The 15,140-nt window shown below is 36.8% G+C and overlaps 1 protein-coding gene across 1 annotated transcript in view; it reads right to left on the reverse strand.

Annotated features, from left to right (window-relative positions):
- LOC117343099 overlaps positions 1-15,140 on the reverse strand; it is an 83,164-nt gene that overhangs the window by 52,119 nt on the left and 15,905 nt on the right. The window contains exons 3-6 of the mRNA XM_033905412.1: positions 9,045-9,341; positions 7,114-7,159; positions 6,257-6,300; positions 498-626 (exon numbers count right to left, since the gene is read on the reverse strand). Of these exons, the coding sequence (XP_033761303.1) occupies positions 498-626; positions 6,257-6,300; positions 7,114-7,159; positions 9,045-9,341 (516 nt within the window). The remainder of the gene's footprint in view (positions 1-497; positions 627-6,256; positions 6,301-7,113; positions 7,160-9,044; positions 9,342-15,140) is intronic.

Here is a 15,140-nt window from a genome sequence, read left to right on the forward strand (position 1 = left end):
GGCCCCCAGGGGGTCAGCCCCATCATTTGTACAATCTTGAATCCCCACCCCATAGTGATGCTACCAAGCAAATATGAGCGATATCCATTGCTCGGTTTCAGAGAAGATGTCATTTATATCAAAATAGCTAAATTGACCCCTTTTGGCCCCACCCTAGAGGCGCCCAGGGGGTCAGCCCCATCATTTGTACAATTTTGAGTCCCCTACCCATAGGGATGCTTCTGACCAAATTTGGTGAAATTCCGATCAGCGTTTATGAAGAAGAAGTCAAATAAGTCAATTGTTGACGGACGGACGGACGGACGACAGACGGACGACGGACGACACGGTATGGCATAAGCTCACCTTGGTCCTTCGGACCAGGTGAGCTAATAAACCAGAGTACGGCTGGGAGGAACAATATAATTGAATGCCATATAGTGTAATATATATATGTTATCTTGCACTGAAATAAGATTTGAACTGCCATAAATCAAAAATAATTTTCCTGCCTTTACCTCTTTGGCTCTTCCTCCTTTCAGACGTAGGATTCCACTCATCATCACTATCATCAGACACGTCCTTCCTTTCCCTTTTTGTTTGTCCTCGACGACTTTTCATAAAGTCTGGTTTGATGGCAGGTAATTCTTGAAATTAGAATTCTAAGAGCTCCAATCGTGCTACTAACTTACTAAACTATATACATTACGTAAACATGGCTTTTTGCACCTTTTGTATGAGGTCTTTTTGGAACCGATATTATAGGCCCCAATGGGTGAAATTACATGTGGTGGGTTCATATTAAAAACACATCTATGGGTTGGTGGGGTTTAAAATAAATTAACTCTGTTGTTAGACATATGTTATGAGTTGGTTTTTTTAAAATCAAAATAGCATTTAGATCAGTATAATGTTCACGAAAAAGTGGATATGATCGAGTGTCTTCAAAAAGTTAAATTGCTTCTATAGGTAGGCCCAAATGTTTTCCTGGAACAGACCTTATTTTCCAACCATATTTAATTAGGGCTTTTCACCCAAGTGGTGAAAAGACCTATTGTTTCTGTTATGTTTCTTATTATTTTTCTTCTTCTGCACTTGATTTTGTGACAGCCATTCAGCAAATATGGTATAAGTTATGTTTAAAATGATGTAGGTATGTTTAATAAGAAGGTCTGAAGATGTTCATGTAACAAAATTAAGTAGGTCAGAAAATTCAAAATGGCCGCCATGACGTCATACCTAAAATGTTTAAAATGACTATAACTCAAAAAGTATTCATTATACAGAGGTTATGTAATTATATTATTTGTAGATAATAACTGGGGCTAACTTTTATATTATTACAAGTTTAAGGTGAGAGGTCAAATAAAAAAGCTCGCTAAGGGGTCAAGTTAGTCTATTTTTAGAAAATCTTCATTTTTCAATCTTTTTCCAAAACAAATTCTTAGTATGATGCAGAATGTCATTCTGATGAATTTGAAGTTTTCAGTTTTTCTGTGACACATACGGTTTCTGTTGTACGCCATTTTGAATTTCCCCCTATATATTTCAATATAGAAAAGTGTGTTACATTTTAAACTTCTTCTCAAGTTCCACCAGTGGGATTCAGCTCAATCTTAGCTGAAATAATCCTTGGATAGTCCTGGCCAAGTGGTGTTATTTTTTAAGTTGGTTTGAAATCCAAGATGGCCGCCATGACGTCATGTATTAAAAAGCTTAAAATGCCCATAATTAAAAAAGTATTCATTTTACAGGGGTCAGGTAATTATGTTATTTGTAGTTAAAGCCTGGCTCTAGCTTTTACTCACAAAAAGTTTTAGGGTCAGAGGTCAAATAAAAGCGTTCGCTATGGGGTCAAATAAGTCTATTTTTAGAAAATCTTCATTTTTCAATCTTTTTCCAAAAAAACATTCTTAGTATGATGTAGAATGTCATTCTGATGAATTTGACGTTTTTAGTTTTTCTGTGACACATACAGTTTCCAGTATACGCCATTTTGAATTTCCACTATATATTCTATATTAAAAATAGTTTTACATTTTAAACTTCTTCTCAAGTTCCACCAGTGGCATTCATCTCAATCTTAACTAAAATAATCCTTGGATTGTCCTGGCCAAGTTATGTTATTTTTTAAGTTGATTTGAAATCCAAGATGGCCGCCATGACGTCATGTATTAAAAAGCTTAAAATGCCCATAATTAAAAAAGTATTCATTTTACAGGGGTCAGGTAATTATGTTATTTGTAGTTAAAGCCTGGCTCTAGCTTTTACTCACTAAAAGTTTTAGGGTCAGAGGTCAAATAAAAGCGTTCGCTATGGGGTCAAATAAGTCTATTTTTAGAAAATCTTCATTTTTCAATCTTTTTCCAAAAAAGAATTCTTAGTATGATGTAGAATGCCATTCTGATGGATTTGACGTTTTTAGTTTTTCTATGACACATACAGTTTCCGGTATACGCCATTTTGAATTTCCACTATATATTCTATATTAAAAATAGTTTTACATTTTAAACTTCTTCTCAAGTTCCACAAGTGGCATTCATCTCAATCTTAACTAAAATAATCCTTGGATTGTCCTGGCCAAGTTATGTTATTTTTTAAGTTGATTTGAAATCCAAGATGGCCGCCATGACGTCATGTATTAAAAAGCTTAAAATGCCCATAATTAAAAAAGCGTTCATTTTACAGGGGTCAGGTAATTATGTTATTTGTAGTTAAAGTCTGGCTCTAGCTTTTACTCACTAAAAGTTTTAGGGTCAGAGGTCAAATAAAAGCGTTCTCTATGGGGTCAAATAAGTCTATTTTTAGAAAATCTTCATTTTTTAATCTTTTTCCAAAAAAAGAAATTGAAGTATGATTCAAAATGTTATTCTGATGATTTTCATGTTTTTTGGTGTTTCGGTAACGTTTACCATTAACGCGGAACGCCATTTTGAATTAATTTGGCATCTGATATATAACGGCATCTGAGATATAACGTTAGTTGGACGAGGGGAGATAACTCGTACAAGGCTGTACGAGTTATTTCCCTTCGTCCACTCCTTTGTTGAAATGTAATATCTCAGATGCCAGATTAATCAAAACTAGAATGTGGATGACCTATCAAGTGTTCTAAAATAGTTTTTTATGTTTGGAAATACCAAGCCTTTAGGTCATTTATGCTAAATAGTGAAAAGCCCGTCAAATTGTTCCGAAACAATTTCTAGTTTGATATGAGTCCCTTCCAAGAACTTTTTTCAGTAGAATCATTTTTTTTTTTTTTTTTTTTTTTGAAAGAAAACTTTAAAAGTGGTTTAAAACTTACAAATAATCCCTCCTTGAGCCTCAACTATTTGTAACATGACCCCGTGAAACATCAAGAGGCTTTTTTAATAATGACATCTATGGGTTAGTGGGATTTGAGATAAATTGATTCTGTTGTAGGGTGCTTTTCCAGAACGATACAAAAAAACTTACAATATCAAATATCGTTATAACTTTTTATAACTTGTTTGAGCTTTGACAATCTCAACTTTCTGGACACGGAAAAAAAATGTCATCAAAATAAAATGACTGAACCAAAAAGAAGTGTTGAATTATTAACCAATTTTACCTTTTCAAGGTACAGAAAAGCTACAAAAAGTTATAAATTTTAAGACACTTCAGTACACTTGTGTTGAGTAAGATTTAAGACATAACCAAACCAATATAATTAAAATCTAGATGGTCATTCTCACTACGTTACATGAACATCTAACAACATCCCATAAGGGATCACGTCAGGGTGACCTTTTGGATTAGCCAATCAAATGACTACTTCCAGAATATTGGAAGTGAATTCTATATGTCCTAGTTAGCATGACTAGAATGCATAGCTTGTATAATCTGTCAATTTGTTTCAAGTCGTTTCGTCCCAGAAAGCATATAGCTATATACTGTGCTGAAAAGGTTTGCTTCAGATGCATGCTGTGACGAAATATTTAGCTTTGATGACATCGATAAAATGCCAATTCACCCTGAAAGTGAAATACACACATCTCAGAGGTCATCAGAACGTGACCCCTTATGGGATGTTGTTAGATGTTCATGTAACGTAGTGAGAATGACCATCTAGATTTTAATTAGATAGTAACCAAACAATTTGTAATCAATGATGAACCCCTAAATCCATCATAAACCTGTGATGTGGTATATATTTCTTAAGGATAGCGACAGAAATTTCCATACAAAATTATTTGAGTTAGATACAAGAGATCCCAGAGGGATCTTGGCGCCCACCATTGAATGATCTTCATATGTTCTATGTCAGATTGTTCTTCTCCCTACTTTTCCCTTCATTTTACTAATCTGTGCAAATTGAGAAACATCCCTCCAGTACTTTTCAAACAAGGGAATCCTAGCTATATAAGAAATTTGAGATTTAGCGATAATCATAATGGCTGTCTGTTTGCGAGATTGTTTTCAGGACAGACTGGTCCCAAAATGCAATACTAGGCACCAAGGGGAACCTACATATGAAATTTGAGAAAGATCCCTTCTGTACTTTCTCAGAAATAACGATAACAAACTTCAATTGTCAAAATACAAGATGGCTGCCTGTCAGCCATGTTGTTTTCCGATCGGTCCCAAAATGCGATATGCATAACTAGGCACCAAGGGGAGCCTACATATGACATTTGAGAAAGATCCCTTCAGTATTTTCTTAGAAATAGCGATAACAAACTTCAATTGTCAAAATCCAAGATGGCTGCCTGTCGGCCATGTTGTTTTCCGATCAGTCCCAAAATGCAATATGCATAACTAGGCACCAAGGGGAACCTACATATGAAATTTGAGAAAGATCCCTTCTCTACTTTCTCAGAAATAGCAATAACAAACTTCAATTGTCAAAATACAAGATGGCTGCCTGTCGGCCATGTTGTTTTCCGATCGGTCCCAAAATGCAATATGCATAATAACTAGGCACCAAGGAGAACCTACAAATGAAATTTGAGAAAGATCCCTTCAGTACTTTCTCAGAAATAGCGATAACAAGAATTGTTTACGGACGGAGGGACGGACCACGGACCACGGACACAGGGCGATTTTAATAGCCCACCATCTGATGATGGTGGGCTAAAAAAAAGTTATGCTCAGTAAAACATTTATAATCATTCAACTGTAACAGTGGTATAATAATTCTAACATAAGATCAGTAATGAGGTTTCATCACATTATGAAAATTCAGGTGGCGGATTCAATGGAAGTGTTACCTTCTCATCACTGCCTTGGTTCTGAGTTCGAATCCACCTGAGACATGTATAATGTTCAAGAGAGCTTTTCCTTTTCGAGAGAGATTATCCTACTAATTGAAGTGTGAGGATGTTTAAAGTTACCCAGATCATTGGTACTTTGCCTTTTGTAATGGTTGAGATTGGCATGTTTGTGTCTATGATGTATAAAATATACTTGCAAAATATACTAAAATGACAGAGTGATTCATATCTGGAAAGCAATGGGCCAATCAGGTTACATCAGCCTCATTTAATAAACTCCGATTTAGCTGATGATCAAACTTGAGCGAGGGGTTCAGGCAATGAATCTAGCATAGAAGTCTCGTTAGAATCGGGTTATAACTTCAAACGAAATCTTACAGAAAGCAATCGGCTAGTTAGTTCACAGCAGCCTCATTAAATATATGCACAGAATATGCTAATAATGGAAATTGAACGAGGGGTTCAGGTTATAAGCCTACCAAGCAATTTTCATCCAAATCCAATCATTCCCTCGAAAGATATTGTTCAAAGTGAATCAGGGCAGAAGATTGGATGGAAGGAAGGACGGACGGAACTCATTTGTATATCCCCCACCAACTTTTTTGGGCAGGGGATAATAAGTAAGCATAAATGTATATGCAGTGGAAAGTTTAGCGAATTAATAAGCGTAGGAATTGGTAAGATACAATTCATGATATCATCTCTTTGTGATGTTACGAAACATCAACCCGGTGGTGCCATTTTGAAAAGACTGATCAACATAATTTTATAATTTTCTCTTGTTATGCGATGATCTCTGTACATAAAGCTAACTTCAAGTGAATATTTTGTCAAAACCTAGACTGAATAATTCAGAAATGCATGGGTGAATATCAAATGATGTTCCAGACCAAATTTCATCAAAATTCATTCAGGTGTTCAAAACTAAAAAGGATTTTTAAGGAAATGTTGATGAAGAAGGATGATGCTCCATTTTAGGTCATTCATATGGTTGACTCTGAGCAAAATTATGAATGTGTATTGAACAAAAAAACTATCAATACCTTGTGTTTGCTGGGTTGGTTCATGCGTTGTCATGGACGAATGGCTGTGATAGCAATAAAAAGAAATGCATCAAACACTGTTAATAAATCCATTGTTAATGAAATAATACATAGTCAAACATTGATGTTTCAAAGTTCAAGGGACCAACAGAAAAACTTTGAAACAAAGGGACTTCAAATTATTTATGGTTGACAATAGATCGATGTTTTCTTGATAATGACCATATCTGTTAATGTAACATGTCCTCGGTGTCTTCGTGTTGATTCTCGCCTGTCAGGCTCAAATCGAAAAGTTTAGTTAATTTATACCTCAAAGCAAATTAAAACCAAACCAGAGATTTGTATATCTGACTACCGAGATGCTATACCGGAGAGATTAAATGCCATGACTTCTAAATACACCATTTATCTATCAATTTGGTCTTGAAATCTTGCCGCGAGGCTACGACAAACACCTGTCAAGAAGTCAGTACAGGTAATTTTTTTGTTCGCATTATGAGATGTCAATTACCTATAATATCAAAGCTAACGGGCCATGAAAACAGTTTGATACATCGAAAACTTTTTCTGTTTGTAAAAATTTGAATACATAGGTTCGTTAGTAGCGTAATATAGTGAGGAAATTCGGGACCAAGCAAAAAGTTCGACACAGCGAGAAATTTGAATAAACAAAGTTCAAATCATCAAAGTTTGACTGTATATGCTGTCTTTCACTGAATTTTGTTTTTGTTTTTTGTTATATTATCATTTTAGATTATAGGTTTCAATTTTAAGTATAATGGTATTTAACTATTGTTCTTATCCTGATTTTACAGTAGACTATTCGATGATTATAAGTAATAATCTCAACAACTGACCTTGTTATGGTGGGGTTAGCTCTGCTCGATCCTTGTTTGTCATCAGCTGTTGGAAACAATTTTTGCTTCTTAGGCTATTTTGAAACTTGACCTTTGGTCTCAGTCCATCAAGAAATGATAATAATGCAAATACACACATTGTTTGTAAGCATAAATGTATTAACAAAATCGATCCAGGTATCAACCTATCTGACATTTGTACTACAACGTAAACTGTCACCAGGATATAATCAGGTGTACAGCTTAATGTCATCCTATGGGTTGATTATCAACAATCTGAATAGGATTTATAGATACAGTAAAACTCTGATATGTCGAGGTCAACGGGACCAAGCAAAATATTCGACTTATCAGATGGTTCGACTTATCCATGTACGTTTGTATATACGGAAATAAAATTCCCGACTATCATCGGCTGTATGCAGAACAAGTGCTTGATAACATAATCGAAAGTAAGCAATAAATAATAATAAAGAAATTAATCAATTGTACATGATAACAGTTATTCCCTTTATCTAATAAACAATATTGTGCATAGTTACAGATCAAAAAAAACTTCATGCGTAAAATCATCTTTGACATAGACACGCGATTTACACACGAGAGTTGTACAATGACAGCATAATATTCTATGAAAACGATACATACATTATAAGAATATAAATGTATAAATTATACTCATATTATTTATCTTAAAATCCGTTTTCATTGTTCTTTAATTTAACAAAATGTAACAATAAACAGTTCAGGAAAATTTGAGCGACCGTATGCATGCTGATTTTGTATCAAAGGTGAACGCCGCGGTCAGTGTTTATCGGCTGCATGATCATGTATTGCCACGATCTTTTGAACAGAGTAAAACATCCCGCATATCATTGTTACTTTTGCATCGTGGTATTCAGAATTTAGGCATATATAAATAAATAAATGACAGACAAGTATTTTTTCTGTGCATTTTTCGATGGAAGATATGTAATTTATCCTTATCCTTACTTTTTCCTTATTTTTTCGGCGGCCATGTGCATCAAAACAGTAAACAGAACACATATTGGTTTGTAGACTAAAACGTGCACATTTTATTCTTAGTTATGTATACCTGAACGTTTACTTCACTTGTATAAACAATGGGATGATGTGTGACCGACAGCCGGAACCTAACAATAGGCTCTGGTAACTTACGGCTGATCGGTCACACTAGGTCAATCAGGCGAGGTCAGCAAAGCATGATGAGCATGATGACTCGATGTTCGGCACAAAAATGGAAATTTTGGTATAGATTAGAAAGGGAGGGACCACAAAATATATTCGACACAATCGCAGTATTCGATTCAACAGTGTTCGAATCATCCGTGCTTAATTTACTAAGATAAAGAAGGGAAAAAATCGGGACCGAACAAAACGTTCCACTCATCCGATGTATTTGATTCAACTGTGTTCGACACAAGTGAGTTTTACTGTATATATTGTCAAATCTTGTTCCAAAGTGGGTCAAGTGTTACCCTTGACACTTTGACCGATGACCATCAGAACATGAATTGGTGAGAGAACTTTTTGATATTAAGGTTTGCATATGAATCAGATTATTTAGGATCAACTTATAAGTTAACATCATGTCACAAGATTTTCAAGAACAAAATCAGGGAGGGAGGTTATTACCAAATGTAGGCCTAGTTCTAAAGGACTGTATCGAAAGGGGAGCGCGCTTATTCTGGAACAGGGCCTCATTGCTGGTCAGGTACAGTAAGATAATGCACTACTTGGATTATTTTTTTAAAAGTTTCCAAAAAATTTCAGAAATGATCTCATCTAATTTTTTCAATCATTTCAGCTGAGTTTTGCAGTCTTAAAATCAACTATTTACCTTAATATTGACAATATAATTGTTCTTTACTTGATCAAACATTTACATACTTACATAAATCCATACTTACACACTTGTAGCTGTACAATATCACCATTTTTTATTTTTCCATTGGCCCTTGCCATGCATTGGTAGTAAGCTTCATCCACTAGTTTTTCTGGGTTTCTTATCACAAGTGAAGGAGCTTCCTTACTACCAGAAAAGTATTTACGATTGTCAATAAGAACTTTTTCCCTTGGTGGTGTACTTTTGCCTCTTTTCCATAAAATACTGTTTGGTTTAGGATCCACTTCACACTCTATAAATACTGCTAAAGATCCTTCCTGTATCGCATATATTTGCTGATACATAAAAATTACCATTTCTTCTGTAACAAACAAATAAATCAAACCTTCATGAAATACCAATATCAAAGCTACTATTTGGATTCAGAAACTATATCTATACGAGTTTGAACAAACTTTTTCCACAACTACTGCACCAATTTTCTTCTAGCTTTATCATGTCAATAGCCTTGTCAATTAACTCTTTCCGTACTTTGTGTTCTTCCGGATTCTGTACCGGAAGTAGTTTTTAGGCTCGCCTTCAGAAGTTTAAACAAAATGGCAGACTACAAGTGTGTTTTCGGCGAGTTGTTTTTTCATATAGAAACTGAAATGTTAGTGTTATCTTTGTACATGCCCAAGACATATTTAACACAAGTGCAATCAATGATTGCGAAAGCTCACCAGTGAGTGGCAGCAATCACACTATGCATTCATTTTTTATGAATGTATAAGCGTGTCATTTTGTAATTGTATGTCACATAATATCGCTCCTAGACCTCTAATGGATGTATAAACCAAATAAGAAGGATGTGGACTTACAAGCTTTTCAAAACTAACCCCCAAAATCTTTAAAGTGAGTTTTGTGTCAAAAAAAGTAAGTCCACTATATAGTAAAATGCCAAAATGCCTTTTTTTCTGCATGATTTGCCACAGCACCACTCTTGGATCTCTAATTTAGCCAAATTAACACTGTTTGGCCCCGCCCCTCAGCCCCCCCCCGGGGGTCAGTCTCACCATTTGTATAATTTTGAATCCCTATCCCAAGGGGGTGCTACCAGGCAAATATGAGCAATATCCATTGCTGAGTTTCAGAGGAGAAGTCATTTATATCAATTTAGCCAAATTGACCCCTTTTGCCCCGCCCCTAAGACCCCTGGGGGGGTCAGCCGCACCATTTGTACAATTTTGAATTCCTACCCCAAGGGTGTGCTACCTGAGGCGAATATGAGCGATATCCTTTGCTTAGTTTCAGAGAAGAAGTTGTTTATATTAATTTACCTAAATCGACCCCGTTTGGCTCCAACCCTCAGCCCCCTTTGTACAATTTTGAAACTCTACCCCAAGGGGATGCTACCAGGCGAATATGACCGATATCCATTGCATAGTTTCAGAGAAGAAGTTGTTTATATTAATTTAGCCAAATTGACCCTGTTTATAATTAGCTCCGCCCCTCAGCCCCCACATTAGTACAACTTTTTAATCCCTACCACAAGAGGATGCTACCAGGCGAATATGAGTGATATCCATTTCTTAGTTTCAGAGGAGATGTTGTTGATATCAATTAAGCCAAACTGGCCCCTTTTAGGCCCCGCCCTTAGCCCCCAGGAGGGTCAGCCCCGTCATTTGTACAATTTTGAATCCTTATCCCTTGGGGGTGCTACCAAGCAAATATGAGCAATATCCATTGCTTAGTTTCAGAGAAGAAGCTGTTTATATTAATTTAGCCAAATTGACACTGTTTGGCCCCATCACTCAGCCCCCCAGGGGGTCAGCCCCACCACTTGTACAATTTTGAATCCCCACCCCATAGTGATATGTGCTACCGGGCAAATACGAGCAATATCCTTTGCTTGGTTTCAGAGAAGAAGTCATTAATATAAATATCGCTATATTGACCCGTTTTGGCCTGCCCCTAAGGCCCCCAGGGGATCAGCCCCACCATTTGTACAGTTTTTAATCCCTATCCCATAGCCATGCTACCAGGCAAATAGGAGCAATATCCTTTGCTTGGTTTCAGAGAAGAAGTCGTTGACATTAATAGAGCCAAATTGACCACTTTTGACCCTTCCCCTAAGGCCCCCAGGGGGTCAGCCCCACCATTTGTACAATTTTGAGTCCCCACCTCATAGGGATGCTTCTGACCAAATTTGGTTAAATTCTGATGTGTGGTTTTGAAGAAGTCAATTGTTGACAGAATACGGACGGACGGACGGACGACAGACGGAGCCCAATTTAATATGCAAACACGTTTCGCGGGGGATAATAAGAAGGGTGTGGACTTACAACCTTTCCAAAACTAACCCCTAAAATCTTTAAAAGTGGGTTTTTGTGTCAAAACAAGAGATCCCAGAGGGATCTTGGCGCCCACCATTGAATGATCTTCATAGGTTCCATGTCAGATTGATCTTTTCTCTACTTTTCCCTTCATTTTACTAATCTGTGCAAATTGAGACATCCCTCCAGTACTTTTCAAACAAGGGAATCCTAGCTATATAACAAATTTGAGATTTAACGATAATGGCTGTTTGTTTGCCAGGGTTTTTTCAGGACAGACTGATCCAAAAATGCAATACAAGTGACCAAATGGAACCTACTTATGAAATTCCAGAAAGATCCATTCAGTACTTTGAGAAATATCGATAACAAACTTCAATCATCAAAATCCAAGATGGCTGCCTGTCGGCCATGTTGTTTCCAGATTGGTCTCAAAACGCAATATGCATAACTAAGCACCAAGGGAAACTTACATATGAAATTTCAGAAAGATCTTTTCAGTGCTTTCTGAGAAATAGCGATTACAAACTTCAATTGTCAAAATCCACAAAATGGCTGCCTGTCGGCCATGTTGTTTTCTGATTGCCCTCAAAACGCAATATGCATAACTAGGCACCAAGGGAAACCTACATATAAAATTTCAGAAAGATCCATTCAGTACTTTCTCAGAAATAGTGATAACAAACTGAAATTGTCAAAATCCAAGATGGCTGCCTGTCAGCCATGTTGTTTTCTGATTGATCTTAAAACGCAATAGGCATAACTAGGCACCAAGGGAAACTTACATATGAAATTTGAGAAAGATCCCTTAAATACTTTCTCAGAAATAGTGATAACAAACTTCAATTGTCAAAATCCAAGATGGCTGCCTGTCGGCCATGTTGTTTTCTTATTGGTCTCAAAATGCAATATGCATAATAAGCCACAAAGAGAAACCTACATATGAAATTTCAGAAAGATCCATTCAGTATATTCTCAGAAATAGTGATAACAAACTTCAATTGTCAAAATCCAAGATGGCTGCCTGTCGGCCATGTTGTTTTCCGATTGTTCTCAAAATGCAGTATGCATAACTAGGCACCAAAGGGAACCTACATATAAAATTTGAGAAAGATCCCTTCAGTGCTTTCTGAGAAATAGCGATAACAAACTTCAATTGTCAAAATCCAAGATGGCTGCCTGTCGGCCATGTTGTTTTCCGATTGGTGTCAAAATGCCATATGCATAACTAGGCACCAAGGGGAACCTACATATGAAATTTAAGAAAGGTCCGATGGTGGGCTAAAAAGTAAGTCCACTAAATGGTAACAAGAGGCCCATGGGGCTTGTATCGCTCACCTGGTTTGATTTGACCAAATGTCAAAATAATGTTCATGTTCAATTTGTTTTGTTTGTCAACATCAAACAATGCTATATATGGTTATAGTGTGGGGATCCTAACTGCTCTAAATTTACAACATGCATTCATAACTTTATTACTTGTAGCAATTTAAAGGAATTACCATTATTTCCCCTATGGGGCCCCACCCCCTTTGGTCAATTGGGGGTCAAAGTCATCATTAATGCAAAATCTGTTTCGCTTTCTCCAAGGATGTTTCCGACCAAATTGGATTCAAATCCGTTCATAACTTTATGACTAGAAGTGATTTAAAGAAATCACCTCTGTTTCCCCTATTGGGCCCTGCCCTTTGGAGCCTTGGGAGTCAGTCACCATTTATGCAAAATCTGTTCCTCTTCCCCAATGATGTTTCTGACTTAATTAAGTTCAAATCCATTCATACCTTTATAACTAGTAGCGATTTAAAGGAATTACCTCTATTTCACCTATTGGCCATTCGGGGGTCAGAGTCACCATTTATGCAAAATCTGTTCCCCTGTTTCTGACCAAATTGGGTTCAAATCCATTCATAACTTGATAACTAGTAGCGATTCAAAGGAATTACCTCTATTTCCCCCACTGGGCCCCGCCCTTTTGGCCCCGCCCATTTGGCCCCTTTAGGGTCAGAGTCACCATTTATGCACAATCTGTTCCACTTCCCCAAATGATGTTTCTGACCAAATTGGATTCAAATCCATTCATAACTTTATGACTAGTAGTGATTTAAAGGAATTACCTCTATTTCCCCTATTGGGCCCCGCCCCTTTGGCCCCTCGGGGTCAGAGCCACCATTTATGCAAAATCTTTTCCCCTTCCCCCCAAGGATGTTTCTGACTAAATTGGGTTCAAATCCATTCATAACTTTATGACTAGTTGAGATTTAGAGGAATTACCTTTATTTCCCATATTTGGCCCCGCCCTTTTGGCCCCTCGCGGGTCAGAATCACCAATTATAAAAAATCTGTTCCCCTTCCCCCAAGGATGTTTCTGACCAAATTGGGTTCAAATCCATTCATAACTTTATGACTAGTTGAGATTTAGAGGAATTACCTCTATTTCCCATATTGGGCCCCGCCCCTTTGGCCCCTCAGGGGTCAGGGGGTCAGAGTAACCATTTATGCAAAATCTGTTCCCATTCTGCCAAGGATGTTTCTGGCCAAATTTTGTCAAAATCCAATAAGAATTTTTTGACTAGTAGCGATTTGAAGCAAATGTTGATGGACGGACGCCGCGCCATGGCATAAGCTCAACGGACCTTCGGTTCAGGTGAGCTAATGATGTAAGATATTATCAATGGTTAATTACATGTTACAAAATATGCATGAAATTGTGAGTGCAGGGCACAGTAAAATGTGATGATTTCCATTCTTATGTGGTCTTCTATAGATCTATATCTTTTAAAATAACAAAAAAGTGATGCCATCACCAGTTTATATTATTGCTTTTCCTTGATGTAAGATTATGAACTATATATGATTGACTAATTAGATTCAATTTGTTGTATGAAATATTTGTTTGCTTTCCCTTGCTATCATAGTTTGTTTTATATATTGATTTACTGGACAATAAGACATATTTCTTACTCTATCCGTCTCGTTTAGCCACCTAATACATTCACAGTTATGGAAGTTATTTCTACCATATTTTAAAATTAATTCCTCACACTTAGGAAGATGTAAACAACATGCCAGTGTCACTCTTTTGCACTTTGACCAGTGTATTGAAAGATTCCCTGAGGCCTGAACTGTCCAGGTAATAAAAGGGTGTCGCACCCTATCAGCAGGGGAGGGGGAAGGGAAGGCGGGAGGGGTTGACTAATAACCTATAGATCTCAATGTTTCACCTGCATGATATACACAGAATTTTAATTCCTAAGACTGTCTTTATGATAACATAAACTAGATGTTAATCATCTTTGACTATAGGTTTAGGGTTTCAGTATCTATCATTTTGTATCGGATTAGAAGACTAGCTACTGAGCTAGTTACACTTCATTTCCATTAAAACATATTCAATTGTGTAATTAATATAATAAGCACTTCATTTCCATTAAAACATATTCAATTGTGTAATTAATAATTTAATATATAAGTACAGTGCAACTTCCGAAAACCGAACCTTCTAAAAACCGAACACCTCTGAATACCGAACGAATTGTCATTGTATGGAATTGGTCCTTCTTTATTATAGTATTAAAAAACTTCCAAATACCGATCCCTCTGAATTCCGAACACCGGACTGATTTTGTGTCCGGTTCCTGTTAAAATATACCAAAAATTACTTCCGAAAACCGGCCTTACCTGAGCGATTATGACACGAGGTCAGGCCAGTCAACCGTGAAACAACTGTGACGGGTATTGTGTGAAGCCTTATTGTCTCGGGACCTACGTAGGTGTTTTGTACAGGTATCCAATATATACCCCAAGGGGGCATTATGACGGAAGGCCTAGTGTATAATCAACACGAC

Source organism: Pecten maximus, chromosome 2, assembly GCF_902652985.1.
Source record: "Pecten maximus chromosome 2, xPecMax1.1, whole genome shotgun sequence".
NCBI classification, from domain to species: Eukaryota; Metazoa; Mollusca; class Bivalvia; order Pectinida; family Pectinidae; genus Pecten; species Pecten maximus.